At 64.8% G+C, this 26,840-nt stretch overlaps 2 protein-coding genes across 7 annotated transcripts; both read right to left on the bottom strand.

Moving 5' to 3' along the window:
* LOC127473471 (maestro heat-like repeat-containing protein family member 6) lies at nucleotides 1–16,793 on the bottom strand. The gene is made up of 16 exons (XM_051793115.1): nucleotides 16,339–16,793; nucleotides 6,736–6,874; nucleotides 5,258–5,322; nucleotides 4,931–5,143; nucleotides 4,615–4,763; nucleotides 4,305–4,452; nucleotides 3,868–4,055; nucleotides 3,645–3,779; nucleotides 3,249–3,363; nucleotides 2,941–3,078; nucleotides 2,486–2,698; nucleotides 2,196–2,351; nucleotides 1,937–2,038; nucleotides 1,439–1,541; nucleotides 1,105–1,161; nucleotides 1–808 (listed from the first exon to the last, which is right to left on the bottom strand). The coding sequence occupies exons 2-16, from the start codon at nucleotides 6,848–6,850 to the stop codon at nucleotides 645–647; spliced, it is 2,061 nt and encodes a 686-aa protein (XP_051649075.1). The 5' UTR covers nucleotides 6,851–6,874; nucleotides 16,339–16,793; the 3' UTR covers nucleotides 1–644.
* LOC127473469 (maestro heat-like repeat-containing protein family member 6) lies at nucleotides 9,711–26,329 on the bottom strand. Of its 6 annotated transcripts, none has more exons than XM_051793108.1 (18): nucleotides 25,664–26,329; nucleotides 25,359–25,423; nucleotides 15,463–15,780; nucleotides 15,028–15,175; nucleotides 14,722–14,786; nucleotides 14,395–14,607; nucleotides 14,079–14,227; nucleotides 13,769–13,916; nucleotides 13,331–13,518; nucleotides 13,108–13,242; nucleotides 12,712–12,826; nucleotides 12,404–12,541; nucleotides 11,949–12,161; nucleotides 11,659–11,814; nucleotides 11,400–11,501; nucleotides 10,902–11,004; nucleotides 10,568–10,624; nucleotides 9,711–10,270 (listed from the first exon to the last, which is right to left on the bottom strand). In XM_051793108.1, the coding sequence occupies exons 1-18, from the start codon at nucleotides 25,776–25,778 to the stop codon at nucleotides 10,107–10,109; spliced, it is 2,592 nt and encodes an 863-aa protein (XP_051649068.1). In that variant the 5' UTR covers nucleotides 25,779–26,329; the 3' UTR covers nucleotides 9,711–10,106. The 6 variants fall into 6 exon arrangements, with proteins under 6 accessions (XP_051649068.1, XP_051649070.1, XP_051649067.1 ...); XM_051793110.1 differs by lacking the exon at nucleotides 25,359–25,423 and adding an exon at nucleotides 15,895–15,959; XM_051793107.1 differs by lacking the exons at nucleotides 25,359–25,423; nucleotides 25,664–26,329 and adding exons at nucleotides 15,895–15,959; nucleotides 16,200–16,405.
* Between the last annotated feature and the right edge of the window lie 511 nt (nucleotides 26,330–26,840).

Below are 26,840 nucleotides of genomic sequence, written 5' to 3'. Positions count from 1 at the left end.
CCACCCCCTCATGGATTCCCCTCAAGGCTTCCCACTCCCTTGTCCCGGCAGGGCCTCTCCAGCACCACATCCCTTCAGGGCCTCCCCGCGCCTCGTCGTCCCTCAGGGTCTCCCCCAGCCCCGCCAACCTGCCCGGCAGCGGCGCAGCCCTGAAGGAGCTCCACAGGAGCCGGCTCCGCAGGCCCCTCCCAGCCCTCAGCAATCCAGACAGCAACACACGGGCAAGCCACAGATGCTGCTTCCTGCCCGGGACGGGGCTTGTGGCCACCTCCAAGGACCAGCTTCTCAGGGATTCCCACAGCTCCAGCCTCTGCCCATCCCCTCTGCCCCAAGTGTTGAGGCTCCGGCAGAACCCCCCAAGGCCGAGGGCCTTTTGGGCACTTTCTCTTCCCCACTGCACACCCGGGCAAGTGTTGCTGAGCACAAGGGCCTTTTTTCCCCTCTTCCCCCATGCCCTGTGGACACCGGGCACCCAAAAGAAGCTCCTGGGCCTCTGTGTATGACAATATTTATTTAATATTCCTACGCTGGGGTAAAAGGAAGGCCTTGCAGAGAAGAGGTGTCTTCCCCACAGGCTCAGGTGGCCCCAACAGACAGAGCTGCCTGCATCGACTCTGCACACAGCTGCAGCAGCACAGGCAGACTCAGCCCCACAGAGAAGGCCGGGTATTCCACGCCCTGCAGAGCCGGTCTCGGAACCGCTGCAACCTGGGGTAGGGAGCTGTCTGTAGATTACTAACAAAGTTGATGATTTGAAGCGCCAGGTTTGAGACAGCGGGGCTCCTGTCCTCTGGGATGGCTTGAAGGGCTGGAACAGAGAGGAACAGAGCCAACGTCAGAGCCTGGATGGGTGGCGACGCAAGGAGCCCCTCCTGCCTGGGCCATCCCAGCAAGCTCTTGCCATTGCCAGGAGGGAGCAGGGCCCAGCAGGATGAGGCAGAAGGCACTGGCCACCAATGCCCCCGTGCCCCTGAAATGTCTCTCTGCTCTGCCCACGCCGCCCCTCATCCCTGCAGGGAGCAGAGCCCTCCGCAGCCAGGGCAGGACTGCAGCTGCCTGCCCAGGCTCTGTGCTCCTCTGCCAGCCCCCAGTGCCCTCACTCACCATCGATGATGAGCTGCAGCTCTTTGTGCTGTCCCCTCAGGTACCCCCCGGCGATCCCTGGGAACACAGATCCTGTCACGGCCCCAGCGGCACAGCTGCCCCCCCCAGCGGCGCTGCCAGCCCGGCCACACGCCCTCCTGCCCTGGCAGGGCTGAGCCTGGGGCCTTCCTGCCTCGGGGCGCCCCAGGGCTGGGCTGGCCCAGGGCAGCAGCAGCCGCCGGGGCACTCGGGGCTCCCCAGCACATCCCTGGGCCGGCTGCTGCTGCCGCTGCAGCAGCCGGGGCTGGGCCCGAGCTGCAGCGGGGCGGGAAGGGACCGCGGCCTCGTGGCTCACCCATGAACTTGATGGCTGCCTCTCGCAGGGGCTGCTGTGGGCTCCGCAGGTACGGCAGGGCCTGGTGCATGTACTTGGCCACTCGGCTCCGGTCCTTTTTCAGCTGGAGAGAGCGGCAGGGCACGGAGGGAAGGGTTGGCTGGGGCTCTGCCCCTCGGCCGGGCGCTGCCTGCGCCCAGCACTGGCCTCCCCTGCCCGCACAGCCCTGAGGCCCGGGCAGCAGCCGCTGGGGCCGGGCTTTGGAGGGAGCAGAGGGCTGGCTGCTCCCTGGGAGCGGCGGGGCTGCCCTGCCCCACAGCCCAGCTGGGCCGGGGCTCCAGCGGCACCCTGGCTCGGGGGCAGAGGAGCCCGCAGAGGAGCCCACACGCCCCAGGGAAGGCAGCAGTGTGTGGGGCGCAGGCTGCTGTCCCACAGGCGGGTGCAGCAGTGGGCAGGAGCACACTCTGGGCAGCCCCACACTCTGGGCATCGGGGGCTGGGGCTTTGGGGCCGTCCTTACCAGGCACTGGCCAAAGCTCCATGGCTCCTCTGTGTTCACCAGGCGCCCAAGATCCCTCCTCTTCAGGAACCTGGTCACATCCAGCAGTGCTTTGCGAGAGGCCTGCAGAGCAACAGAGACCAGGACATGGCACCGCAGCCCAGGGCACGGGACCCCTGTCCCTGGACCAAGGCCAGGAGGAGGCCGGAGCCCGGGAGGTGCCAGGCCAGGAGGCAGCCCAGCCCCCTCCCACGGGACACCAGTGCCCACGAGTGCTCACCCTTTTCACGACCACCTTCTCATCATGCCGGTGGAAGTAGAGCGGGAGCAGGCTCAGGCACACGAGTGGCTTCAGGGGCCTCTTTCCCTCTCTCTCGATCAGTTTGATCACACGAGTGAAGAGGGCCATGGAGCCCTCCCGCACACTGCTGTCGTCCTGGTGCAAAGAAAGAGGAAAAGACCTCAGCAGCAGCTTCTCCAGGCCCCAGTGGGCACAGGCCTGAAAATCCACAGGGACCAAAGTTTCCCAGCAGTACCCAGAGCCCGTGGCGGGGGGGCACAGAGCCTTACGTGGTCAAAGAGTGGCCGGAGCGCCTCAGCCAACTGCAGGCCGGTGGGGGTGGATATTAGGGGGTCTTTGCTGCGGACTCTCTTGTGGCGCTGTGTCCACAGACTGCTCCAGAGCACGTTCTTGAAGACAGAGAGGGTCATCCAAACCACATCTCTGTCTGCATCCCCCAGGAGCTGCACGAGCCTTTCATTCAGGCTCCAGATGCTCTTGGCCTGTGAGGAAGACAATGCTGTGCCATGAAGCCACCAACGGCTGCACCAGCAATCCCGCTCCGGCGGGGCAGCCCCACGTGCTGCCGCGGGGCCCGGAGGCCAAAGGCCTGTCCCGAGGGACTCGGGCAGCTGAACGGGGAGGCAGCAGAGCTGGGAGCAGCTGCCACAGCTCCCGAAGCCCAGCCAACCCAAGCGACGGCCCCAGGATTCCAGCACGGCTTCAGCCAACTGCCCCTTCTCACCATCACGGGATCCTGGCTGAGTGCCACGAGGACTCGGAGCGCCAGTTGACGCCGCTTTGTGTTGGTGCTCCCCGAGTTCCTTGAAAGCATCTCCAGGACCCTGTCACCGCATTCACTGGTGTCCAGGCAGTCCAGGACCTGAAAGGCACGGAGCAGTGATGGGGTGCCCGGCCGGCAGGAGCCCGGACCCGCACAGGGCTGGGCCCAGGCAGCAGCACAGGGCGCGGCACCGTCCCGGGCAGCTGCGGCCACGAGAGGGCCGAGAGGTGGAGGCAGCTCGGCGAGGCAGCGCGAGGCAGCAGGCTCACCTCCACAAGGAATGCCATGGCAGGCAGGTCCCAGCACGGCTCCTCCCTGCTCAGCAGCTCCAGCAGGTGGAGTGTGATGCGGGAACACAAGGGGCTGGAGACGTGGCGCTTCTCCCTGCCAGGGGGAAAAAGGTAGCATCGACCTGAGGCAGGCGGGCAAACCTCTCCCGGGAGGGACTCACAGAGGCCTGGTCTTTCCCCACCAGCCCAGTCCCAGGAGGGGACCAGGGCACTCTGGGAGGCGGCTCCTCCTGTGCACCCGCCTCTCCCAGCCTTTTCCACTCTGCTCGGCCGTCCCAGGTGACAAGACCCTCTGGCCCACGCCCACGGGCACAGTGTGGGGTGCCCCGTGCACAGGCAGAAATGACAGGGGCAGCGGGGACAAGGAGGTCTCACCTGGCCAGCAGAGCCACTGCGTGGCGGCTGCGAGCATTGAGGAGCCTGGCCCAGCCACGATTGTCTTCCACTGAATTCACCACATCCTCACAGTGGAGACAGCAGAGCAGGGCCTTCATGGTCAGCACTGCAAACCTGTGTGCAGAGCAAAGCCCAGGTCACGCTGGGAGCCCCGGCCCCAGTCCCAAGGGCAAGAGAGGAGGGAAGGACTGGCATGGAGCACCTCTTGGGGTCGGTGGGAAGGTCGTGTTGCTCCTGGCATCCCCTCCAGAACGTGTCGACCTCCTGTGACATCTGCTCTGTGCTGACAAGGACTTGGAAGAGCAGATCCACGAGGAGATGGGGGGAATAGTCCATCAAAGGCCCCGGGCACTGGGGCTCCTGGACAATCATCCACAGTGCCAGAGTTGCCTGCAAAAGACAAACCAGCCGGACGCAGCAGTCAGTGCCAAGACATCCATGTGGCAGGGCCCGAGCGTGGGAGGGGAAGGCCAGGGGAGACTCGGGGGAGCGCCCGGCCCGGTGGCCCCGAACCTGCTGCTAGCCCACATTTCCAGCCCAGTGCCTGCACGGAGATGGGCAGGGAGACGCCGTGCTGGGGGAGGATGGAGAGCTGCCAGAGAGGCAAACTGGGGGCAAGCAACGGTTCCAGAAACTCACAGCCAGGGCAAAGACGTCTGTGTTGTCCCCATCGGAGGTGCGCGTGTAGTACCACGGCCAGTCCTCCATCACGCCGAGCAGGGTTGGCAGCACCTTCTGCAGTGTCCTTCCCGATGAGGCGATGGTCCTCCACATGGTTGCAGCAGCTCTGTGGAGTCAGAGCTCTGCGTCAGAGGAGTCTGGACCACAGCGCCCTGACCTGGGCAGCTGCAGGGGCCGGGGGACAGAGCCACAGTGTTTCCAGGGGCAGGGGGTGATGGGCTCTAGCGGCTGGTGAGCGCGGAGCCCTCGAGGCAGCTGGGGCCCGTACCTGTCGCACGAGGGGGCACAGCGCAGGAGGGTGATGGCGACATCCATGGGGTGTGCCTCGGTCAGTGCTAGAAGGGTCTTATCCAGCACGTGCCCAGCAGACACATTGGAGGTCAGCCACGAGTGGATGGACCTGACCAGAGCTGGCACCTGGAGGGGACACAGGGGAGAGTTGGAGAGCTGCCAGAGGGAGCAATTGCCCAGCTTGCCCCGAGAAGTGCTTCCCTTCCCCCCACACAGTGCTGGCCTCAAAGGTTGAGGGGGCCCAGCGGAACAAGCTTGAGGGGCCACACAATCGCTGCCCACAGGCTGCTTACTTGAGCAGAGACAACTCTCTCCTCAGGAACATGCAGACTGGGAGCATCGGGCAGGCGCTGAACGGGTGTGCTGTCAGCATCTGCGATGCCCTCAGTCCCTGGGGCGTCAGCCTTGGCCTTGAGCTCGGTCGGGTTGGGCTCAGGCTGTGCCAGGAGCTCGGGTGGTGAGGTCCTGGCCTTTCTGCGCCGAACAGGAACGGATTTCCGCACCCTCTGCAGGAGAATGAAGGGCAGGGAGGAGAGGGATGTGTCATGGAGAGCTTCGAGAGCGCTGCCAGGCTGAGCAGTGACAGCAGGCCCATCCCAGGTGGCGATGGCTCCAAGTACCTGATGAGCTCTGCGGAAGCGGCCCCGGGTGCGGCCCTGCTCTGGTGTCCGGCGCCGGCCTGGATCTGGCAAAGAGCGAGCGCGGTCAGAGCCGAGGGGCTGCGGGACAGGTCGGAGAAGACAGCCCAGCCCTGCGCTCCACAGGCAGGGCCGGCCCCAGGATGCCCAGTCCAAGGAGCCTCTGGAGGCTCATCCCCGGGCCCTCTTTCCCCCTCCCTTTCCCTGAGCATGTCCACAGGGGATGGGATGGAATGAGGCCCAGCTGGCTGCAGCCATTCAGCCCTGTGGCCCAGCCCTGCCACTCACCCTTCTGCAGGGGCTGGAAGTGCTCTGCCTCCTCAGGCTGCTGTGCTGGGGCAGGCCCAGGGCTTTCCTCCTCCTCCTTCTTCACCCGCGCCCGCTTGGGCACCCTGGGAGGTCTCCGCTCCATGCCCCTGTCTGGTTTCATGGCTTTCTGCGGGAGAGATGCCACAGAAATACTCTGGGTCACCAAGTCCTGCCGAAGTGCCTTGAAGGCATTTGCAGTAGAGGAGTGCTCGCAACGCTCCAGGTCATCAAGTGCCACAGTCCCACAGCCAGGAGGGGACATGGGGCAGTTGGAGAGCTACCAGAGGGAGCAACTTGCCCACTGTCCCTCCAGAAGTGCCTCCCTTTCCACCACACTGTGCGGGCCTCAAAGGCTGAGGGGGCCCAGCAGACCCGGCTTGAGGGCCAGACAGTCCCTGCCCACAGGCTGCTTACTTCCACAGGGATAACTTCCTCTTCAGGAACCTCCAGACTGGGATCATCGGGCAGGTGCTGAACGGGTGTGCTGTCAGCGTCCACGATGCCCTCAGTCTTTGCACCGTCAGCCTGCGGGGTGAGCTCAGGCAGCGCGGCGTTGGAGGCTGTCGTGTCATCGGTCACCGCGGTGTCACGGTTTGCTGTGCCTTCAGTCGACGCGGTGCCGACATCGGGGTCAACCTTGAGCTCGGTCGGCGTGGGGTCAGGCTGCGCCACGACCTCAATCGGTGCGATCCTGCACCTTCTACGCCGAAAGCTCAAGAATGTCACAAAGGCCTGCAGGAGAACGAAGGGCAGGGAAGAGGGGGCTGTGCCACGGAGAGCTCCGCCAGCGGTGCCAGGCTGAGCAGTGACAGCAGGCCCAGCCCAGGTGGCGATGGCTGCAAGTACCTGTGCTGCCCTGCAGAAGCGGCCCCGGGCACGGTCCTGCTCTGGTGTCCGGTGCCGGCCTGGATCTGGCAAAGAGCGAGCGCGGTCAGAGCCGAGGGGCTGCGGGACAGGCCGGAGAAGACAACCCAGCCCTGCGCCCCACAGGCAGGGCCAGCCCCGGGCTGCCCAGTCCAAGGAGCTGCTGGGGGATCAGCCCTGGCCCCTCTTCCCCCCTCGCTTTCCCTGGCCATGTCCACAGGGGATGGGATGGGAAGAGGCCCATCTGGCTGCAGCCAGCAGCCCTGTGGCCCAGCCCTGCCACTCACCCTCCTGCAGGGGCTGGGACTGCTCCACCTCTTCAGGCTGCTGTGTTGAGTCAGTCCCAGGGCCTTCCTTCTTTGTCCGAAATGGCCTGAGCAGGCTCAGGCGTCTTCCTGCCATCCCGCAGTCTGGCCTTGAGGCCACCTGCAAGAGAGGGACACCTCGGAAGATCTCTGCGTCCCCAAGTCTTGCAGGCTGCCCTCGAGGCCACCTGCCGCAGGGATTGGAGACTCCTCGGAAAATTTCCGGGTCACCAATCCTGCAGTCTGGCCTCAAGGGCAACTGAACGAGAGAAAAGGCTAGGAAAGGGTAGGGGTTCTCAAGTCCTGCGGTGTGGCCTCAAGGGCACTCGCCACAGGGCTTGGAGACACCTCGCAAAAGCTCCGCGTCACCAAGTCCCGCGATCTGGCCTCGAGGGCGCTTGCACCACAGAAACGCCTCCAAAACGCTCCGGGTCAACAAGGAAGGAGTTGGCTGCACGGGAGCTCCGCACAGCACCGCTCTATCCTGTCCGTCCCGTCGCACGCTCCGAGGAGCACTGAGGCGTGGCCACGTCACCACCGGTACTATGTCATGACGTGTCACAAAGGGCCCTGTGACACCCTGCCCCGTTGCACACCATCGGCGTGTCCCAAAGGCCCTGTGAGACACTGCCACCTGCCCTGGGGCCTCCCCCCGCCCGGCCAACCTGCCCCAGGTCGGAAGGAGTCCGTTCTCCAAAGTATCTAAGACAGCTGGACATGAACTTTAGGCCCAGCTCAAAAACTAAGCAAGCCCTCCCCTGCTGTGCCTGCCCACAGCAGCAGAAGGAGCCCCCTCGGCTGCCAACGCGGGCACAGCGGGAAGGGCACGGGGCCTCCACAGAAGTTGGCACGGGCTCCTTGGGAGAAGGCCTGGCTGGTGGCCCTCCCAAACACGGGGCTGTGACACACCGAAGGAATGTGAGGGCAAGGGCACCAATGCCGCTCCGACCCCCTTGGCCGGGGCTGCACCAAAATCAGCAGCTCTGGCAAGTCCTTGCCCAAGGAGGCCTGCCACCGCCCCGAGTCCTGGCAGGGGTGGTGCCCGCCTCCTGCCCCAAAGAGCTGTGCCCTGGGGGGACTTCTCTGCCAGAGGGCGGCCAAAGCCAACGGGTACTGATGTCTGCGCTCTTGCGGGGGGCCGTTGGGAGTGGTAGCCGGAGCAATTGGTGGCAGCGCTCGGCATCTGTCAGAAGGCAGAAGCAGTTTCTCCTTGCGGGAATGATTTTTGCGTGGAAGCGATGACCTGCAGCACAAAATCACCATCAGTTGCTGAGTTTCGCAGGAAGATCAGATTGCTCAGAGATCCTGTCCACTTTCCTTGTGTTAGTTGGACTTTTCCTCTTGCATTCTGCAAAATAAATCTGCCCGGTCTGATGTTCAAAGCTCCAGGTCCTGTGGGTCCGATTACGACTCCCAGCTGATATCCAGAGCACTGGGGAGAAGCGAAGGGGATGGGGAGAACTCTGGGATGCAAACCTGTTGCGTGTCTCTGATTAAGGTGCCAGCCCACTGAAGGAGCAGCCAAGACAAATGCTGGAAGCAGACGTGTTCTGCCAGTTGCTGCTCTCGCATGGACACGGGGCACACGTGTTCCCACGGGTCCGGGCCACTTGATCCAAGAGCAGTGAGTGGCCGTGCATTGGTAGGGAATGGGCTCCAGCAAGGCCAAAGTAGGATCCTCTAGCAGCAAAGCCTGGGCTTGTGAACTGGGCCATTTTTGCAGCAGACCCCCCAGTGCTGACTTCCCTCCATGCCGGAACCTCCTGGTATGAGGCCCTGCTTCGGCTTCTGGTGCTTCTTCCTTCCCTTCCAGGAAGGCCTGGATTTTGAGTTTAGAAGCCCGTGCCTGTGTTTTTAAGGTGCCTGCCTGGAGGAGAGGTTCAGCAGCTGCAGCCCAAGGCTCATGTCCCATGCCAGTCTCTAAGGATGGCCCCAGTGCCAGTGCCTTGGGATGCCTGAGTGTGGAAGGTGAGTCTGCCCTCAGGCACGGCCGTGGAAGTCAGTCGGGATGATAGACTGGCCCTGGAGCTGCCCAGTGTTGCTGTGAGGCTGGGCAGTCAATAGAAAGCCGCTGTGGCCACTTTTCCTGAAGCCTTTGGCCAACCCACGTGCAGTTGTGCCCACAGCATCCCCGCTTTTAGCACCCTGGCCGGTGCGGGAGCCTCGCTGAGGAGGCCCAGGCGTTGTGGTGCTGCTGCTCCTGTGCACAGCCTGCTGTTGTTGTCTGTGGCGCGGAGCCGCTTGGGCAGCAGCGACTGCGCAGCCCTGCCCGAGGAGCCCCGCGTCCTCTCCGTGCTGGCAGCAGCTCTGCGGGCCCAGAGCTCTGGGTCAGCGGGCTCTGGGCCACAGCTCTGTGGCCTGGGCAGGCGCGGGGGCCCGGGCTGACCCAGAGCCCTGCCTGTGCCCCTGCCCCTCGCCGGCAGCACCCAGCGGACGTGCCCCAGCAGGGCCCCCTTGCCCTCCTTGTCCCCAGCCAGGCCAGCCTGGCCCCCTTGGGGGTGTCCCCACCCTCCCGCCGAGGATCCGGGGCTTGTGCCGCAGGGATGGGAGATGCCCCGGGCAAGCGCCAGAGCAGCCGGCTGGCAGGGAACTGGGGGGCTGCCTTGGGGGCTGCTTACGGCCTCTGCCCCCCAGTTCCTCATGGCTTCTCACACCCTGTCCCCTCAGGGCCTCCTCTGCCTGTCCTGTCCCCTCGCAGCCTCCTGCCCCCCACCCCCTCATGGATTCCCCTCAAGGCTTCCCACTCCCTTGTCCCGGCAGGGCCTCTCCAGCACCACATCCCTTCAGGGCCTCCCCGCGCCTCGTCGTCCCTCAGGGTCTCCCCCAGCCCCGCCAACCTGCCCGGCAGCGGCGCAGCCCTGAAGGAGCTCCACAGGAGCCGGCTCCGCAGGCCCCTCCCAGCCCTCAGCAATCCAGACAGCAACACACAGGCAAGCCACAGATGCTGCTTCCTGCCCGGGACGGGGCTTGTGGCCACCTCCAAGGACCAGCTTCTCAGGGATTCCCACAGCTCCAGCCTCTGCCCATCCCCTCTGCCCCAAGTGTTGAGGCTCCGGCAGAACCCCCCAAGGCCGAGGGCCTTTTGGGCACTTTCTCTTCCCCACTGCACACCCGGGCAAGTGTTGCTGAGCACAAGGGCCTTTTTTCCCCTCTTCCCCCATGCCCTGTGGACACCGGGCACCCAAAAGAAGCTCCTGGGCCTCTGTGTATGACAATATTTATTTAATATTCCTACGCTGGGGTAAAAGGAAGGCCTTGCAGAGAAGAGGTGTCTTCCCCACAGGCTCAGGTGGCCCCAACAGACAGAGCTGCCTGCATCGACTCTGCACACAGCTGCAGCAGCACAGGCAGACTCAGCCCCACAGAGAAGGCCGGGTATTCCACGCCCTGCAGAGCCGGTCTCGGAACCGCTGCAACCTGGGGTAGGGAGCTGTCTGTAGATTACTAACAAAGTTGATGATTTGAAGCGCCAGGTTTGAGACAGCGGGGCTCCTGTCCTCTGGGATGGCTTGAAGGGCTGGAACAGAGAGGAACAGAGCCAACGTCAGAGCCTGGATGGGTGGCGACGCAAGGAGCCCCTCCTGCCTGGGCCATCCCAGCAAGCTCTTGCCATTGCCAGGAGGGAGCAGGGCCCAGCAGGATGAGGCAGAAGGCACTGGCCACCAATGCCCCCCGTGCCCCTGAAATGTCTCTCTGCTCTGCCCACGCCGCCCCTCATCCCTGCAGGGAGCAGAGCCCTCCGCAGCCAGGGCAGGACTGCAGCTGCCTGCCCAGGCTCTGTGCTCCTCTGCCAGCCCCCAGTGCCCTCACTCACCATCGATGATGAGCTGCAGCTCTTTGTGCTGTCCCCTCAGGTACCCCCCGGCGATCCCTGGGAACACAGATCCTGTCACGGCCCCAGCGGCACAGCTGCCCCCCCCAGCGGCGCTGCCAGCCCGGCCACACGCCCTCCTGCCCTGGCAGGGCTGAGCCCGGGGCCTTCCTGCCTCGGGGCGCCCCAGGGCTGGGCTGGCCCAGGGCAGCAGCAGCCGCCGGGGCACTCGGGGCTCCCCAGCACATCCCTGGGCCGGCTGCTGCTGCCGCTGCAGCAGCCGGGGCTGGGCCCGAGCTGCAGCGGGGCGGGAAGGGACCGCGGCCTCGTGGCTCACCCATGAACTTGATGGCTGCCTCTCGCAGGGGCTGCTGTGGGCTCCGCAGGTACGGCAGGGCCTGGTGCATGTACTTGGCCACTCGGCTCCGGTCCTTTTTCAGCTGGAGAGAGCGGCAGGGCACGGAGGGAAGGGTTGGCTGGGGCTCTGCCCCTCGGCCGGGCGCTGCCTGCGCCCAGCACTGGCCTCCCCTGCCCGCACAGCCCTGAGGCCCGGGCAGCAGCCGCTGGGGCCGGGCTTTGGAGGGAGCAGAGGGCTGGCTGCTCCCTGGGAGCGGCGGGGCTGCCCTGCCCCACAGCCCAGCTGGGCCGGGGCTCCAGCGGCACCCTGGCTCGGGGGCAGAGGAGCCCGCAGAGGAGCCCACACGCCCCAGGGAAGGCAGCAGCGTGTGGGGCGCAGGCTGCTGTCCCACAGGCGGGTGCAGCAGTGGGCAGGAGCACACTCTGGGCAGCCCCACACTCTGGGCATCGGGGGCTGGGGCTTTGGGGCCGTCCTTACCAGGCACTGGCCAAAGCTCCATGGCTCCTCTGTGTTCACCAGGCGCCCAAGATCCCTCCTCTTCAGGAACCTGGTCACATCCAGCAGTGCTTTGCGAGAGGCCTGCAGAGCAACAGAGACCAGGACATGGCACCGCAGCCCAGGGCACGGGACCCCTGTCCCTGGACCAAGGCCAGGAGGAGGCCGGAGCCCGGGAGGTGCCAGGCCAGGAGGCAGCCCAGCCCCCTCCCACGGGACACCAGTGCCCACGAGTGCTCACCCTTTTCACGACCACCTTCTCATCATGCCGGTGGAAGTAGAGCGGGAGCAGGCTCAGGCACACGAGTGGCTTCAGGGGCCTCTTTCCCTCTCTCTCGATCAGTTTGATCACACGAGTGAAGAGGGCCATGGAGCCCTCCCGCACACTGCTGTCGTCCTGGTGCAAAGAAAGAGGAAAAGACCTCAGCAGCAGCTTCTCCAGGCCCCAGTGGGCACAGGCCTGAAAATCCACAGGGACCAAAGTTTCCCAGCAGTACCCAGAGCCCGTGGCGGGGGGGCACAGAGCCTTACGTGGTCAAAGAGTGGCCGGAGCGCCTCAGCCAACTGCAGGCCGGTGGGGGTGGATATTAGGGGGTCTTTGCTGCGGACTCTCTTGTGGCGCTGTGTCCACAGACTGCTCCAGAGCACGTTCTTGAAGACAGAGAGGGTCATCCAAACCACATCTCTGTCTGCATCCCCCAGGAGCTGCACGAGCCTTTCATTCAGGCTCCAGATGCTCTTGGCCTGTGAGGAAGACAATGCTGTGCCATGAAGCCACCAACGGCTGCACCAGCAATCCCGCTCCGGCGGGGCAGCCCCACGTGCTGCCGCAGGGCCCGGAGGCCAAAGGCCTGTCCCGAGGGACTCGGGCAGCTGAACGGGGAGGCAGCAGAGCTGGGAGCAGCTGCCACAGCTCCCGAAGCCCAGCCAACCCAAGCGACGGCCCCAGGATTCCAGCACGGCTTCAGCCAACTGCCCCTTCTCACCATCACGGGATCCTGGCTGAGTGCCACGAGGACTCGGAGCGCCAGTTGACGCCGCTTTGTGTTGGTGCTCCCCGAGTTCCTTGAAAGCATCTCCAGGACCCTGTCACCGCATTCACTGGTGTCCAGGCAGTCCAGGACCTGAAAGGCACAGAGCAGTGATGGGGTGCCCGGCCGGCAGGAGCCCGGACCCGCACAGGGCTGGGCCCAGGCAGCAGCACAGGGCGCGGCACCGTCCCGGGCAGCTGCGGCCACGAGAGGGCCGAGAGGTGGAGGCAGCTCGGCGAGGCAGCGCGAGGCAGCAGGCTCACCTCCACAAGGAATGCCATGGCAGGCAGGTCCCAGCACGGCTCCTCCCTGCTCAGCAGCTCCAGCAGGTGGAGTGTGATGCGGGAACACAAGGGGCTGGAGACGTGGCGCTTCTCCCTGCCAGGGGGAAAAAGGTAGCATCGACCTGAGGCAGGCGGGCAAACCTCTCCCGGGAGGGACTCACAGAGGCCTGGTCTTTCCCCACCAGCCCAGTCCCAGGAGGGGACCAGGGCACTCTGGGAGGCGGCTCCTCCTGTGCACCCGCCTCTCCCAGCCTTTTCCACTCTGCTCGGCCGTCCCAGGTGACAAGACCCTCTGGCCCACGCCCACGGGCACAGTGTGGGGTGCCCCGTGCACAGGCAGAAATGACAGGGGCAGCGGGGACAAGGAGGTCTCACCTGGCCAGCAGAGCCACTGCGTGGCGGCTGCGAGCATTGAGGAGCCTGGCCCAGCCACGATTGTCTTCCACTGAATTCACCACATCCTCACAGTGGAGACAGCAGAGCAGGGCCTTCATGGTCAGCACTGCAAACCTGTGTGCAGAGCAAAGCCCAGGTCACGCTGGGAGCCCCGGCCCCAGTCCCAAGGGCAAGAGAGGAGGGAAGGACTGGCATGGAGCACCTCTTGGGGTCGGTGGGAAGGTCGTGTTGCTCCTGGCATCCCCTCCAGAACGTGTCGACCTCCTGTGACATCTGCTCTGTGCTGACAAGGACTTGGAAGAGCAGATCCACGAGGAGATGGGGGGAATAGTCCATCAAAGGCCCCGGGCACTGGGGCTCCTGGACAATCATCCACAGTGCCAGAGTTGCCTGCAAAAGACAAACCAGCCGGACGCAGCAGTCAGTGCCAAGACATCCATGTGGCAGGGCCCGAGCGTGGGAGGGGAAGGCCAGGGGAGACTCGGGGGGAGCGCCCGGCCCGGTGGCCCCGAACCTGCTGCTAGCCCACATTTCCAGCCCAGTGCCTGCACGGAGATGGGCAGGGAGACGCCGTGCTGGGGGAGGATGGAGAGCTGCCAGAGAGGCAAACTGGGGGCAAGCAACGGTTCCAGAAACTCACAGCCAGGGCAAAGACGTCTGTGTTGTCCCCATCGGAGGTGCGCGTGTAGTACCACGGCCAGTCCTCCATCACGCCGAGCAGGGTTGGCAGCACCTTCTGCAGTGTCCTTCCCGATGAGGCGATGGTCCTCCACATGGTTGCAGCAGCTCTGTGGAGTCAGAGCTCTGCGTCAGAGGAGTCTGGACCACAGCGCCCTGACCTGGGCAGCTGCAGGGGCCGGGGGACAGAGCCACAGTGTTTCCAGGGGCAGGGGGTGATGGGCTCTAGCGGCTGGTGAGCGCGGAGCCCTCGAGGCAGCTGGGGCCCGTACCTGTCGCACGAGGGGGCACAGCGCAGGAGGGTGATGGCGACATCCACGGGGTGTGCCTCGGTCAGTGCTAGAAGGGTCTTATCCAGCACGTGCCCAGCAGACACATTGGAGGTCAGCCACGAGTGGATGGACCTGACCAGAGCTGGCACCTGGAGGGGACACAGGGGAGAGTTGGAGAGCTGCCAGAGGGAGCAATTGCCCAGCTTGCCCCGAGAAGTGCTTCCCTTCCCCCCACACAGTGCTGGCCTCAAAGGCTGAGGGGGCCCAGCGGAACAAGCTTGAGGGGCCACACAATCGCTGCCCACAGGCTGCTTACTTGAGCAGAGACAACTCTCTCCTCAGGAACATGCAGACTGGGAGCATCGGGCAGGCGCTGAACGGGTGTGCTGTCAGCATCTGCGATGCCCTCAGTCCCTGGGGCGTCAGCCTTGGCCTTGAGCTCGGTCGGGTTGGGCTCAGGCTGTGCCAGGAGCTCGGGTGGTGAGGTCCTGGCCTTTCTGCGCCGAACAGGAACGGATTTCCGCACCCTCTGCAGGAGAATGAAGGGCAGGGAGGAGAGGGATGTGTCATGGAGAGCTTCGAGAGCGCTGCCAGGCTGAGCAGTGACAGCAGGCCCATCCCAGGTGGCGATGGCTCCAAGTACCTGATGAGCTCTGCGGAAGCGGCCCCGGGTGCGGCCCTGCTCTGGTGTCCGGCGCCGGCCTGGATCTGGCAAAGAGCGAGCGCGGTCAGAGCCGAGGGGCTGCGGGACAGGCCGGAGAAGACAGCCCAGCCCTGCGCTCCACAGGCAGGGCCGGCCCCAGGATGCCCAGTCCAAGGAGCCTCTGGAGGCTCATCCCCGGGCCCTCTTTCCCCCTCCCTTTCCCTGAGCATGTCCACAGGGGATGGGATGGAATGAGGCCCAGCTGGCTGCAGCCATTCAGCCCTGTGGCCCAGCCCTGCCACTCACCCTTCTGCAGGGGCTGGAAGTGCTCTGCCTCCTCAGGCTGCTGTGCTGGGGCAGGCCCAGGGCTTTCCTCCTCCTCCTTCTTCACCCGCGCCCGCTTGGGCACCCTGGGAGGTCTCCGCTCCATGCCCCTGTCTGGTTTCATGGCTTTCTGCGGGAGAGATGCCACAGAAATACTCTGGGTCACCAAGTCCTGCCGAAGTGCCTTGAAGGCATTTGCAGTAGAGGAGTGCTCGCAACGCTCCAGGTCATCAAGTGCCACAGTCCCACAGCCAGGAGGGGACATGGAGCAGTTGGAGAGCTACCAGAGGGAGCAACTTGCCCACTGTCCCTCCAGAAGTGCCTCCCTTTCCACCACACTGTGCGGGCCTCAAAGGCTGAGGGGGCCCAGCAGACCCGGCTTGAGGGCCAGACAGTCCCTGCCCACAGGCTGCTTACTTCCACAGGGATAACTTCCTCTTCAGGAACCTCCAGACTGGGATCATCGGGCAGGTGCTGAACGGGTGTGCTGTCAGCGTCCACGATGCCCTCAGTCTTTGCACCGTCAGCCTGCGGGGTGAGCTCAGGCAGCGCGGCGTTGGAGGCTGTCGTGTCATCGGTCACCGCGGTGTCACGGTTTGCTGTGCCATCAGTCGACGCGGTGCCGACATCGGGGTCAACCTTGAGCTCGGTCAGCGTGGGGTCAGGCTGCGCCACGACCTCAATTGGTGCGATCCTGCACCTTCTACGCCGAAAGCTCAAGAATGTCACAAAGGCCTGCAGGAGAACGAAGGGCAGGGAAGAGGGGGCTGTGCCACGGAGAGCTCCGCCAGCGGTGCCAGGCTGAGCAGTGACAGCAGGCCCAGCCCAGGTGGCGATGGCTGCAAGTACCTGTGCTGCCCTGCAGAAGCGGCCCCGGGCACGGTCCTGCTCTGGTGTCCGGTGCCGGCCTGGATCTGGCAAAGAGCGAGCGCGGTCAGAGCCGAGGGGCTGCGGGACAGGCCGGAGAAGACAACCCAGCCCTGCGCCCCACAGGCAGGGCCAGCCCCGGGCTGCCCAGTCCAAGGAGCTGCTGGGGGATCAGCCCTGGCCCCTCTTCCCCCCTCGCTTTCCCTGGCCATGTCCACAGGGGATGGGATGGGAAGAGGCCCATCTGGCTGCAGCCAGCAGCCCTGTGGCCCAGCCCTGCCACTCACCCTCCTGCAGGGGCTGGGACTGCTCCACCTCTTCAGGCTGCTGTGTTGAGTCAGTCCCAGGGCCTTCCTTCTTTGTCCGAAATGGCCTGAGCAGGCTCAGGCGTCTTCCTGCCATCCCGCAGTCTGGTCTTGAGGCCACCTGCAAGAGAGAGACACCTCGGAAGATCTCTGCGTCCCCAAGTCTTGCAGGCTGCCCTCGAGGCCACCTGCCACAGGGATTGGAGACTCCTCGGAAAATTTCCGGGTCACCAATCCTGCGGTCTGGCCTCAAGGGCAACTGAATGAGAGAAAAACCTAGGATAGGGTAGGGGTTCTCAAGTCCTGCGGTGTTGCCTCAAGGGCACTCGCCACAGGGCTTGGAGACACCTCGCAAAAGCTCCGCGTCACCAAGTCCCGCGATCTGGCCTCGAGGGCGCTTGCACCACAGAAACGCCTCCAAAACGCTCCGGGTCAACAAGGAAGGAGTTGGCTGCACGGGAGCTCCGCACAGCACCGCTCTATCCTGTCCGTCCCGTCGCACGCTCCGAGGAGCACTGAGGCGTGGCCACGTCACCACCGGTACTATGTCATGACGTGTCACAAAGGGCCCTGTGACACCCTGCCCCGTTGCACACCATCGGCATGTCCCAAAGGCCCTGTGAGACACTGCCACCTGCCCTGGGGCCTCCCCCCGCCCGGCCAACCTGCCCCAGGTCGGAAGGAGTCCGTTCTCCAAAGTATCTAAGACAGCTGGACATGAACTTTAGGCCCAGCTCAAAAACTAAGCAAGCCCTCCCCTGCTGTGCCTGCCCACAGCAGCAGAAGGAGCCCCCTCGGCTGCCAACGCGGGCACAGCGGGAAGGGCACGGGGCCTCCACAGAAGCTGGCACGGGCTCCTTGGGAGAAGGCCCGGCTGGTGGCCCTCCCAAACACGGGGCTGTGACACACCGAAGGAATGTGAGGGCAAGGGCACCAATGCCGCTCCGACCCCCTTGGCCGGGGCTGCACCAAAATCAGCAGCTCTGGCAAGTCCTTGCCCAAGGAGGCCTGCCACCGCCCCGAGTCCTGGCAGGGGTGGTGCCCGCCTCCTGCCCCAAAGAGCTGTGCCCTGGGGGGACTTCTCTGCCAGAGGGCGGCCAAAGCCAACGGGTACTGATGTCTGCGCTCTTGCGGGGGGCCGTTGGGAGTGGTAGCCGGAGCAATTGGTGGCAGCGCTCGGCATCTGTCAGAAGGCAGAAGCAGTTTCTCCTTGCGGGAATGATTTTTGCGTGGAAGCGATGACCTGCAGCACAAAATCACCATCAGTTGCTGAGTTTCGCAGGAAGATCAGATTGCTCAGAGATCCTGTCCACTTTCCTTGTGTTAGTTGGACTTTTCCTCTTGCATTCTGCAAAATAAATCTGCCCGGTCTGATGTTCAAAGCTCCAGGTCCTGTGGGTCCGATTACGACTCCCAGCTGATATCCAGAGCACTGGGGAGAAGCGAAGGGGATGGGGAGAACTCTGGGATGCAAACCTGTTGCGTGTCTCTGATTAAGGTGCCAGCCCACTGAAGGAGCAGCCAAGACAAATGCTGGAAGCAGACGTGTTCTGCCAGTTGCTGCTCTCGCATGGACACGGGGCACACGTGTTCCCACGGGTCCGGGCCACTTGATCCAAGAGCAGTGAGTGGCCGTGCATTGGTAGGGAATGGGCTCCAGCAAGGCCAAAGTAGGATCCTCTAGCAGCAAAGCCTGGGCTTGTGAACTGGGCCATTTTTGCAGCAGACCCCCCAGTGCTGACTTCCCTCCATGCCGGAACCTCCTGGTATGAGGCCCTGCTTCGGCTTCTGGTGCTTCTTCCTTCCCTTCCAGGAAGGCCTGGATTTTGAGTTTAGAAGCCCGTGCCTGTGTTTTTAAGGTGCCTGCCTGGAGGAGAGGTTCAGCAGCTGCAGCCCAAGGCTCATGTCCCATGCCAGTCTCTAAGGATGGCCCCAGTGCCAGTGCCTTGGGATGCCTGAGTGTGGAAGGTGAGTCTGCCCTCAGGCACGGCCGTGGAAGTCAGTCGGGATGATAGACTGGCCCTGGAGCTGCCCAGTGTTGCTGTGAGGCTGGGCAGTCAATAGAAAGCCGCTGTGGCCACTTTTCCTGAAGCCTTTGGCCAACCCACGTGCAGTTGTGCCCACAGCATCCCCGCTTTTAGCACCCTGACCGGTGCGGGAGCCTCGCTGAGGAGGCCCAGGCGTTGTGGTGCTGCTGCTCCTGTGCACAGCCTGCTGTTGTTGTCTGTGGCGCGGAGCCGCTTGGGCAGCAGCGACTGCGCAGCCCTGCCCGAGGAGCCCCGCGTCCTCTCCGTGCTGGCAGCAGCTCTGCGGGCCCAGAGCTCTGGGTCAGCGGGCTCTGGGCCACAGCTCTGTGGCCTGGGCAGGCGCGGGGGCCCGGGCTGACCCAGAGCCCTGCCTGTGCCCCTGCCCCTCGCCGGCAGCACCCAGCGGACGTGCCCCAGCAGGGCCCCCTTGCCCTCCTTGTCCCCAGCCAGGCCAGCCTGGCCCCCTTGGGGGTGTCCCCACCCTCCCGCCGAGGATCCGGGGCTTGTGCCGCAGGGATGGGAGATGCCCCGGGCAAGCGCCAGAGCAGCCGGCTGGCAGGGAACTGGGGGGCTGCCTTGGGGGCTGCTTACGGCCTCTGCCCCCCAGTTCCTCATGGCTTCTCACACCCTGTCCCCTCAGGGCCTCCTCTGCCTGTCCTGTCCCCTCGCAGCCTCCTGCCCCCCACCCCCTCATGGATTCCCCTCAAGGCTTCCCACTCCCTTGTCCCGGCAGGGCCTCTCCAGCACCACATCCCTTCAGGGCCTCCCCGCGCCTCGTCGTCCCTCAGGGTCTCCCCCAGCCCCGCCAACCTGCCCGGCAGCGGCGCAGCCCTGAAGGAGCTCCACAGGAGCCGGCTCCGCAGGCCCCTCCCAGCCCTCAGCAATCCAGACAGCAACTCACAGGCAAGCCACAGATGCTGCTTCCTGCCCGGGACGGGGCTTGTGGCCACCTCCAAGGACCAGCTTCTCAGGGATTCCCACAGCTCCAGCCTCTGCCCATCCCCTCTGCCCCAAGTGTTGAGGCTCCGGCAGAACCCCCCAAGGCCGAGGGCCTTTTGGGCACTTTCTCTTCCCCACTGCACACCCGGGCAAGTGTTGCTGAGCACAAGGGCCTTTTTTCCCCTCTTCCCCCATGCCCTGTGGACACCGGGCACCCAAAAGAAGCTCCTGGGCCTCTGTGTATGACAATATTTATTTAATATTCCTACGCTGGGGTAAAAGGAAGGCCTTGCAGAGAAGAGGTGTCTTCCCCACAGGCTCAGGTGGCCCCAACAGACAGAGCTGCCTGCATCGACTCTGCACACAGCTGCAGCAGCACAGGCAGACTCAGCCCCACAGAGAAGGCCGGGTATTCCACGCCCTGCAGAGCCGGTCTCGGAACCGCTGCAACCTGGGGTAGGGAGCTGTCTGTAGATTACTAACAAAGTTGATGATTTGAAGCGCCAGGTTTGAGACAGCGGGGCTCCTGTCCTCTGGGATGGCTTGAAGGGCTGGAACAGAGAGGAACAGAGCCAACGTCAGAGCCTGGATGGGTGGCGACGCAAGGAGCCCCTCCTGCCTGGGCCATCCCAGCAAGCTCTTGCCATTGCCAGGAGGGAGCAGGGCCCAGCAGGATGAGGCAGAAGGCACTGGCCACCAATGCCCCCCGTGCCCCTGAAATGTCTCTCTGCTCTGCCCACGCCGCCCCTCATCCCTGCAGGGAGCAGAGCCCTCCGCAGCCAGGGCAGGACTGCAGCTGCCTGCCCAGGCTCTGTGCTCCTCTGCCAGCCCCCAGTGCCCTCACTCACCATCGATGATGAGCTGCAGCTCTTTGTGCTGTCCCCTCAGGTACCCCCCGGCGATCCCTGGGAACACAGATCCTGTCACGGCCCCAGCGGCACAGCTGCCCCCCCCAGCGGCGCTGCCAGCCCGGCCACACGCCCTCCTGCCCTGGCAGGGCTGAGCCCGGGGCCTTCCTGCCTCGGGGCGCCCCAGGGCTGGGCTGGCCCAGGGCAGCAGCAGCCGCCGGGGCACTCGGGGCTCCCCAGCACATCCCTGGGCCGGCTGCTGCTGCCGCTGCAGCAGCCGGGGCTGGGCCCGAGCTGCAGCGGGGCGGGAAGGGACCGCGGCCTCGTGGCTCACCCATGAACTTGATGGCTGCCTCTCGCAGGGGCTGCTGTGGGCTCCGCAGGTACGGCAGGGCCTGGTGCATGTACTTGGCCACTCGGCTCCGGTCCTTTTTCAGCTGGAGAGAGCGGCAGGGCACGGAGGGAAGGGTTGGCTGGGGCTCTGCCCCTCGGCCGGGCGCTGCCTGCGCCCAGCACTGGCCTCCCCTGCCCGCACAGCCCTGAGGCCCGGGCAGCAGCCGCTGGGGCCGGGCTTTGGAGGGAGCAGAGGGCTGGCTGCTCCCTGGGAGCGGCGGGGCTGCCCTGCCCCACAGCCCAGCTGGGCCGGGGCTCCAGCGGCACCCTGGCTCGGGGGCAGAGGAGCCCGCAGAGGAGCCCACACGCCCCAGGGAAGGCAGCAGCGTGTGGGGCGCAGGCTGCTGTCCCACAGGCGGGTGCAGCAGTGGGCAGGAGCACACTCTGGGCAGCCCCACACTCTGGGCATCGGGGGCTGGGGCTTTGGGGCCGTCCTTACCAGGCACTGGCCAAAGCTCCATGGCTCCTCTGTGTTCACCAGGCGCCCAAGATCCCTCCTCTTCAGGAACCTGGTCACATCCAGCAGTGCTTTGCGAGAGGCCTGCAGAGCAACAGAGACCAGGACATGGCACCGCAGCCCAGGGCACGGGACCCCTGTCCCTGGACCAAGGCCAGGAGGAGGCCGGAGCCCGGGAGGTGCCAGGCCAGGAGGCAGCCCAGCCCCCTCCCACGGGACACCAGTGCCCACGAGTGCTCACCCTTTTCACGACCACCTTCTCATCATGCCGGTGGAAGTAGAGCGGGAGCAGGCTCAGGCACACGAGTGGCTTCAGGGGCCTCTTTCCCTCTCTCTCGATCAGTTTGATCACACGAGTGAAGAGGGCCATGGAGCCCTCCCGCACACTGCTGTCGTCCTGGTGCAAAGAAAGAGGAAAAGACCTCAGCAGCAGCTTCTCCAGGCCCCAGTGGGCACAGGCCTGAAAATCCACAGGGACCAAAGTTTCCCAGCAGTACCCAGAGCCCGTGGCGGGGGGGCACAGAGCCTTACGTGGTCAAAGAGTGGCCGGAGCGCCTCAGCCAACTGCAGGCCGGTGGGGGTGGATATTAGGGGGTCTTTGCTGCGGACTCTCTTGTGGCGCTGTGTCCACAGACTGCTCCAGAGCACGTTCTTGAAGACAGAGAGGGTCATCCAAACCACATCTCTGTCTGCATCCCCCAGGAGCTGCACGAGCCTTTCATTCAGGCTCCAGATGCTCTTGGCCTGTGAGGAAGACAATGCTGTGCCATGAAGCCACCAACGGCTGCACCAGCAATCCCGCTCCGGCGGGGCAGCCCCACGTGCTGCCGCGGGGCCCGGAGGCCAAAGGCCTGTCCCGAGGGACTCGGGCAGCTGAACGGGGAGGCAGCAGAGCTGGGAGCAGCTGCCACAGCTCCCGAAGCCCAGCCAACCCAAGCGACGGCCCCAGGATTCCAGCACGGCTTCAGCCAACTGCCCCTTCTCACCATCACGGGATCCTGGCTGAGTGCCACGAGGACTCGGAGCGCCAGTTGACGCCGCTTTGTGTTGGTGCTCCCCGAGTTCCTTGAAAGCATCTCCAGGACCCTGTCACCGCATTCACTGGTGTCCAGGCAGTCCAGGACCTGAAAGGCACGGAGCAGTGATGGGGTGCCCGGCCGGCAGGAGCCCGGACCCGCACAGGGCTGGGCCCAGGCAGCAGCACAGGGCGCGGCACCGTCCCGGGCAGCTGCGGCCACGAGAGGGCCGAGAGGTGGAGGCAGCTCGGCGAGGCAGCGCGAGGCAGCAGGCTCACCTCCACAAGGAATGCCATGGCAGGCAGGTCCCAGCACGGCTCCTCCCTGCTCAGCAGCTCCAGCAGGTGGAGTGTGATGCGGGAACACAAGGGGCTGGAGACGTGGCGCTTCTCCCTGCCAGGGGGAAAAAGGTAGCATCGACCTGAGGCAGGCGGGCAAACCTCTCCCGGGAGGGACTCACAGAGGCCTGGTCTTTCCCCACCAGCCCAGTCCCAGGAGGGGACCAGGGCACTCTGGGAGGCGGCTCCTCCTGTGCACCCGCCTCTCCCAGCCTTTTCCACTCTGCTCGGCCGTCCCAGGTGACAAGACCCTCTGGCCCACGCCCACGGGCACAGTGTGGGGTGCCCCGTGCACAGGCAGAAATGACAGGGGCAGCGGGGACAAGGAGGTCTCACCTGGCCAGCAGAGCCACTGCGTGGCGGCTGCGAGCATTGAGGAGCCTGGCCCAGCCACGATTGTCTTCCACTGAATTCACCACATCCTCACAGTGGAGACAGCAGAGCAGGGCCTTCATGGTCAGCACTGCAAACCTGTGTGCAGAGCAAAGCCCAGGTCACGCTGGGAGCCCCGGCCCCAGTCCCAAGGGCAAGAGAGGAGGGAAGGACTGGCATGGAGCACCTCTTGGGGTCGGTGGGAAGGTCGTGTTGCTCCTGGCATCCCCTCCAGAACGTGTCGACCTCCTGTGACATCTGCTCTGTGCTGACAAGGACTTGGAAGAGCAGATCCACGAGGAGATGGGGGGAATAGTCCATCAAAGGCCCCGGGCACTGGGGCTCCTGGACAATCATCCACAGTGCCAGAGTTGCCTGCAAAAGACAAACCAGCCGGACGCAGCAGTCAGTGCCAAGACATCCATGTGGCAGGGCCCGAGCGTGGGAGGGGAAGGCCAGGGGAGACTCGGGGGGAGCGCCCGGCCCGGTGGCCCCGAACCTGCTGCTAGCCCACATTTCCAGCCCAGTGCCTGCACGGAGATGGGCAGGGAGACGCCGTGCTGGGGGAGGATGGAGAGCTGCCAGAGAGGCAAACTGGGGGCAAGCAACGGTTCCAGAAACTCACAGCCAGGGCAAAGACGTCTGTGTTGTCCCCATCGGAGGTGCGCGTGTAGTACCACGGCCAGTCCTCCATCACGCCGAGCAGGGTTGGCAGCACCTTCTGCAGTGTCCTTCCCGATGAGGCGATGGTCCTCCACATGGTTGCAGCAGCTCTGTGGAGTCAGAGCTCTGCGTCAGAGGAGTCTGGACCACAGCGCCCTGACCTGGGCAGCTGCAGGGGCCGGGGGACAGAGCCACAGTGTTTCCAGGGGCAGGGGGTGATGGGCTCTAGCGGCTGGTGAGCGCGGAGCCCTCGAGGCAGCTGGGGCCCGTACCTGTCGCACGAGGGGGCACAGCGCAGGAGGGTGATGGCGACATCCACGGGGTGTGCCTCGGTCAGTGCTAGAAGGGTCTTATCCAGCATGTGCCCAGCAGACACATTGGAGGTCAGCCACGAGTGGATGGACCTGACCAGAGCTGGCACCTGGAGGGGACACAGGGGAGAGTTGGAGAGCTGCCAGAGGGAGCAATTGCCCAGCTTGCCCCGAGAAGTGCTTCCCTTCCCCCCACACAGTGCTGGCCTCAAAGGCTGAGGGGGCCCAGCGGAACAAGCTTGAGGGGCCACACAATCGCTGCCCACAGGCTGCTTACTTGAGCAGAGACAACTCTCTCCTCAGGAACATGCAGACTGGGAGCATCGGGCAGGCGCTGAACGGGTGTGCTGTCAGCGTCTGCGATGCCCTCAGTCCCTGGGGCGTCAGCCTTGGCCTTGAGCTCGGTCGGGTTGGGCTCAGGCTGTGCCAGGAGCTCGGGTGGTGAGGTCCTGGCCTTTCTGCGCCGAACAGGAACGGATTTCCGCACCCTCTGCAGGAGAATGAAGGGCAGGGAGGAGAGGGATGTGTCATGGAGAGCTTCGAGAGCGCTGCCAGGCTGAGCAGTGACAGCAGGCCCATCCCAGGTGGCGATGGCTCCAAGTACCTGATGAGCTCTGCGGAAGCGGCCCCGGGTGCGGCCCTGCTCTGGTGTCCGGCGCCGGCCTGGATCTGGCAAAGAGCGAGCGCGGTCAGAGCCGAGGGGCTGCGGGACAGGCCGGAGAAGACAGCCCAGCCCTGCGCTCCACAGGCAGGGCCGGCCCCAGGATGCCCAGTCCAAGGAGCCTCTGGAGGCTCATCCCCGGGCCCTCTTTCCCCCTCCCTTTCCCTGAGCATGTCCACAGGGGATGGGATGGAATGAGGCCCAGCTGGCTGCAGCCATTCAGCCCTGTGGCCCAGCCCTGCCACTCACCCTTCTGCAGGGGCTGGAAGTGCTCTGCCTCCTCAGGCTGCTGTGCTGGGGCAGGCCCAGGGCTTTCCTCCTCCTCCTTCTTCACCCGCGCCCGCTTGGGCACCCTGGGAGGTCTCCGCTCCATGCCCCTGTCTGGTTTCATGGCTTTCTGCGGGAGAGATGCCACAGAAATACTCTGGGTCACCAAGTCCTGCCAAAGTGCCTTGAAGGCATTTGCAGTAGAGGAGTGCTCGCAACGCTCCAGGTCATCAAGTGCCACAGTCCCACAGCCAGGAGGGGACATGGGGCAGTTGGAGAGCTACCAGAGGGAGCAACTTGCCCACTGTCCCTCCAGAAGTGCCTCCCTTTCCACCACACTGTGCGGGCCTCAAAGGCTGAGGGGGCCCAGCAGACCCGGCTTGAGGGCCAGACAGTCCCTGCCCACAGGCTGCTTACTTCCACAGGGATAACTTCCTCTTCAGGAACCTCCAGACTGGGATCATCGGGCAGGTGCTGAACGGGTGTGCTGTCAGCATCCACGATGCCCTCAGTCTTTGCACCGTCAGCCTGCGGGGTGAGCTCAGGCAGCGCGGCGTTGGAGGCTGTCGTGTCATCGGTCACCGCGGTGTCACGGTTTGCTGTGCCATCAGTCGACGCGGTGCCGACATCGGGGTCAACCTTGAGCTCGGTCGGCGTGGGGTCAGGCTGCGCCACGACCTCAATTGGTGCGATCCTGCACCTTCTACGCCGAAAGCTCAAGAATGTCACAAAGGCCTGCAGGAGAACGAAGGGCAGGGAAGAGGGGGCTGTGCCACGGAGAGCTCCGCCAGCGGTGCCAGGCTGAGCAGTGACAGCAGGCCCAGCCCAGGTGGCGATGGCTGCAAGTACCTGTGCTGCCCTGCAGAAGCGGCCCCGGGCACGGTCCTGCTCTGGTGTCCGGTGCCGGCCTGGATCTGGCAAAGAGCGAGCGCGGTCAGAGCCGAGGGGCTGCGGGACAGGCCGGAGAAGACAGCCCAGCCCTGCGCCCCACAGGCAGGGCCAGCCCCGGGCTGCCCAGTCCAAGGAGCTGCTGGGGGATCAGCCCTGGCCCCTCTTCCCCCCTCGCTTTCCCTGGCCATGTCCACAGGGGATGGGATGGGAAGAGGCCCATCTGGCTGCAGCCAGCAGCCCTGTGGCCCAGCCCTGCCACTCACCCTCCTGCAGGGGCTGGGACTGCTCCACCTCTTCAGGCTGCTGTGTTGAGTCAGTCCCAGGGCCTTCCTTCTTTGTCCGAAATGGCCTGAGCAGGCTCAGGCGTCTTCCTGCCATCCCGCAGTCTGGTCTTGAGGCCACCTGCAAGAGAGAGACACCTCGGAAGATCTCTGCGTCCCCAAGTCTTGCAGGCTGCCCTCGAGGCCACCTGCCGCAGGGATTGGAGACTCCTCGGAAAATTTCCGGGTCACCAATCCTGCGGTCTGGCCTCAAGGGCAACTGAATGAGAGAAAAACCTAGGATAGGGTAGGGGTTCTCAAGTCCTGCGGTGTGGCCTCAAGGGCACTCGCCACAGGGCTTGGAGACACCTCGCAAAAGCTCCGCGTCACCAAGTCCCGCGATCTGGCCTCGAGGGCGCTTGCACCACAGAAACGCCTCCAAAACGCTCCGGGTCAACAAGGAAGGAGTTGGCTGCACGGGAGCTCCGCACAGCACCGCTCTATCCTGTCCGTCCCGTCGCACGCTCCGAGGAGCACTGAGGCGTGGCCACGTCACCACCGGTACTATGTCATGACGTGTCACAAAGGGCCCTGTGACACCCTGCCCCGTTGCACACCATCGGCGTGTCCCAAAGGCCCTGTGAGACACTGCCACCTGCCCTGGAGCCTTCCCCGCCCGGCCAACCTGCCCCAGGTCGGAAGGAGTCCGTTCTCCAAAGTATCTAAGACAGCTGGACATGAACTTTAGGCCCAGCTCAAAAACTAAGCAAGCCCTCCCCTGCTGTGCCTGCCCACAGCAGTAGAAGGAGCCCCCTCGGCTGCCAACGCAGGCACAGCGGGAAGGGCACGGGGCCTCCACAGAAGCTGGCACGGGCTCCTTGGGAGAAGGCCCGGCTGGTGGCCCTCCCAAACACGGGGCTGTGACACACCGAAGGAATGTGAAGGCAAGGGCACCAATGCCGCTCCGACCCCCTTGGCCGGGGCTGCACCAAAATCAGCAGCTCTGGCAAGTCCTTGCCCAAGGAGGCCTGCCACCGCCCCGAGTCCTGGCAGGGGTGGTGCCCGCCTCCTGCCCCAAAGAGCTGTGCCCTGGGGGGACTTCTCTGCCAGAGGGCGGCCAAAGCCAACGGGTACTGATGTCTGCGCTCTTGCGGGGGGCCGTTGGGAGTGGTAGCCGGAG

This window comes from Manacus candei, unplaced genomic scaffold (assembly GCF_025592945.1).
Source record: "Manacus candei isolate 608988 ecotype Guabito, Panama unplaced genomic scaffold, ASM2559294v1 h1tg000035l, whole genome shotgun sequence".
Classification (NCBI taxonomy): Eukaryota; Metazoa; Chordata; class Aves; order Passeriformes; family Pipridae; genus Manacus; species Manacus candei.
This window is presented reverse-complemented; position numbering and strand designations above follow the sequence as displayed.

Bases quoted from the DNA above. Each gene is read 5' to 3' on its own strand.
- LOC127473471 (XM_051793115.1), bottom strand. From the start codon at position 6,850: ATGGCAGGAAGACGCCTGAGCCTGCTCAGGCCATTTCGGACAAAGAAG. The intron at 1,162-1,438 runs GTGAGCCACGAG...CTGTGTTCCCAG, and splicing joins GGCAGCCATCAAGTTCATGG to GGATCGCCGGGGGGTACCTG. The intron at 809-1,104 runs GTGAGTGAGGGC...TCTCTGTTCCAG, and splicing joins GCTGCAGCTCATCATCGATG to CCCTTCAAGCCATCCCAGAG.
- LOC127473469 (XM_051793108.1), bottom strand. From the start codon at position 25,778: ATGGCAGGAAGACGCCTGAGCCTGCTCAGGCCATTTCGGACAAAGAAG. The intron at 15,781-25,358 runs GTACTTGCAGCC...GTTCTCCTGCAG, and splicing joins GCTTCTGCAGGGCAGCACAG to GCCTTTGTGACATTCTTGAG. The intron at 10,271-10,567 runs GTGAGTGAGGGC...TCTCTGTTCCAG, and splicing joins GCTGCAGCTCATCATCGATG to CCCTTCAAGCCATCCCAGAG.